The 2405-nt window shown below is 30.8% G+C and overlaps 1 protein-coding gene across 1 annotated transcript; it reads right to left on the bottom strand.

Moving 5' to 3' along the window:
• Window positions 1-659: 659 nt before the first annotated feature.
• Window positions 660-1240, bottom strand: LOC122048473 (major pollen allergen Lol p 11-like). The gene is made up of 2 exons (XM_042610038.1): window positions 1078-1240; window positions 660-988 (listed from the first exon to the last, which is right to left on the bottom strand). Exons 1-2 carry the CDS (start codon window positions 1238-1240, stop codon window positions 660-662), a joined length of 492 nt encoding a protein of 163 aa, XP_042465972.1.
• Window positions 1241-2405: the final 1165 nt, after the last annotated feature.

Raw genomic sequence — 2405 nt, 5'->3', positions numbered from 1 at the left:
ATCCATTTTTTTTTTATAGCCCAAGCATCTCTGCCTTACGGCCGACTAGTCATAGGGTAGACGATCTTTCTCCTAATTTATTTATCGACTAAATCCAGAAGTGCGGCATGCCAGAAGTTCACATGCCCCAGAAATATCTTTGACAAATAAGTGTTTCCTTTTCTTAGTATTACGAGACTTCAATTTTATGAAAAAATAAATTAAAAAAAAACTGAAAACTAAAAATTGCATCTAGTTATTGAAAAATTGTATATATTAAGAAAATGAATATTCAATATAGAGAATGAATCCCTATATCATTCTTATTTTGCTAAAAAAAAATATCTTTATTTTCCTTTTTAAATTCTAAACGGTAGAGTAGATTGAAAATTTAATATTTTTTAATTACATTATTTTAAATTATAATGATGATTTGCATATTAAGCTGGTCTTATGTGCTTTATTATTATTCATAATAAAATCTAAAAGAGATGGAACATGGCCATCGACAATAATGCTTGTGGAACACAAAATATAAAAGGTTTTAAATATCTCAAACATCAAAATGAAATTGATAAAAAAAAAAAAAGAATAATCATATTTGATTAACACATAGTGCATGAAACAAATTGTAGAACATCATGAAAAATAATTAGAAATATAATAATAATGCCGCACGCTTATTCTTCGGTCCCTAAAGCATATTGCATAAGTATCTGCCCGCAATTGGAAAGTGGCTGGTCTTTCAGGAATCCAAGAGAATTCGCATGTCGAACATTGGAAGCAATTCCAACATTGTGGGTTATCACTACGGGCGCGCTATTTCTATCGTCATTGATCTCGGAACAATCATTTTGAGAGCTCTTCGCTAGTTGGATCGCACAAGATTCTTCTTGATGATCATGCTCCACACTAAGCTTGTAGGTTCCAGAGCTGTCTGTTGTCGCCTCACTTGTAAAAATGACTTCGCCCGTAGTGAAATTTTTGCACACTAACTTCACCTTTGCACCTATATAAAAAGTACATATTTCTTAATATTTAAGAAGAAACATTGTTAAATATTACATAAATATTTTATGTAAATGCATTTCTACATGCCTTCCATGTATGTAGTTGCAGTGGTTTCAAAACCGGCACGGCAAGTATCACAATAAACGCGTCCTTCTATCACAATGTCGGGAGAAGAAACAACAATGTTGAAGGAACTAAGGAAAGCGAAGAGGAGGGAAATGAAAATAATTGCATGGAAGTGATTTGCCATGTCGAATAAAATGGTTAAGAACGCGATGAATGATATAAACTGAGCAATTGATGGAAGCATAGATCTTTCCTCTTCTTTATATATGTGTGAGTTTTCTTTCTTTAGATGGCCTTGCAAGATTAGATGTGGTCGAGCATTCTTTTCTCTCAAATTATGGAGGATGACTTTGTCAACGAATCCATGAATAGGAATGTAAGTCTCGGCGATCTATGCCATATAGTTACAACTTCATGGCAATCGAGATTTTAGAATTATTTCGAAAATGTAGGGTTTTAATTATGTTATAGTTTTTCATCTTCTTCACTAGGATGAATTTGAAAAGGTGATGATCACCTTTAAAACATTCAATTTAAAGCTAAGCTCATCTTTTAATGTCCTTATTGGTATTAATTTTGAAAACTATATATGTACCTTGAGGTTTGATTACCAATGAGTCAATCAAATACAAAGAGAGACACTATGTGAGAATATATTGTAATAATTGTGGGGAAAAACAATTTTAATATTTAAAATTAAAATTTAATTAATTCCAATTTAATTGCAAGTAATTTAGTTAAATAAATTAACCTTCAGTTTAAAATTTAGAATGTAAATAAATTAATTTTTATTTTATTTTAACTATTAATTAATTATAATAATTAACCTTCATTATCAAATAATAAATTGACTTTATATCTAATAATCAATTAGAATAATTAACTCATAATTATCCATGTAATCTTCCTTAATTCATATGCATTTAAGTGTACAATATGCAACTACTATTTATCCAAATGACACGTATGGACACATGTGTTACCTAACATTTCGACTTCGAATCCCCCTAACAATAAATAAATCCCCCCTAGGGCTCTATTGATTGAGCTATTGTCTCAGTAACGGGATCTCTTATCAACACATTGGTATTGTTTTTAAAAAATCTCTTAGGGGATTTTTTGATATGAGATTGTTTCGACTTTCGACGGTAGGACGACTTACTATAAAAAATTTATTCAGATAATTTTTTTTTCCTTAGGGCGGTGCAGTGGTTAAGGCATGAGGTGTTGTCACATGATTTTTGGGGTCGAAATTTGATGTGTCTGAGTATGCCTCCTTTCATACCATGTCACTTACACTAATAACTAGTAATCACGTATAATTTATCTCCTTTTTATTGATTAGAAAC

The sequence above is a fragment of the Zingiber officinale genome, chromosome 2B (genome assembly GCF_018446385.1).
Source record: "Zingiber officinale cultivar Zhangliang chromosome 2B, Zo_v1.1, whole genome shotgun sequence".
Classification (NCBI taxonomy): Eukaryota; Viridiplantae; Streptophyta; class Magnoliopsida; order Zingiberales; family Zingiberaceae; genus Zingiber; species Zingiber officinale.
Note: the sequence above shows the minus strand (reverse complement) of the source record. Positions and strands in the feature narration are given on the sequence as shown.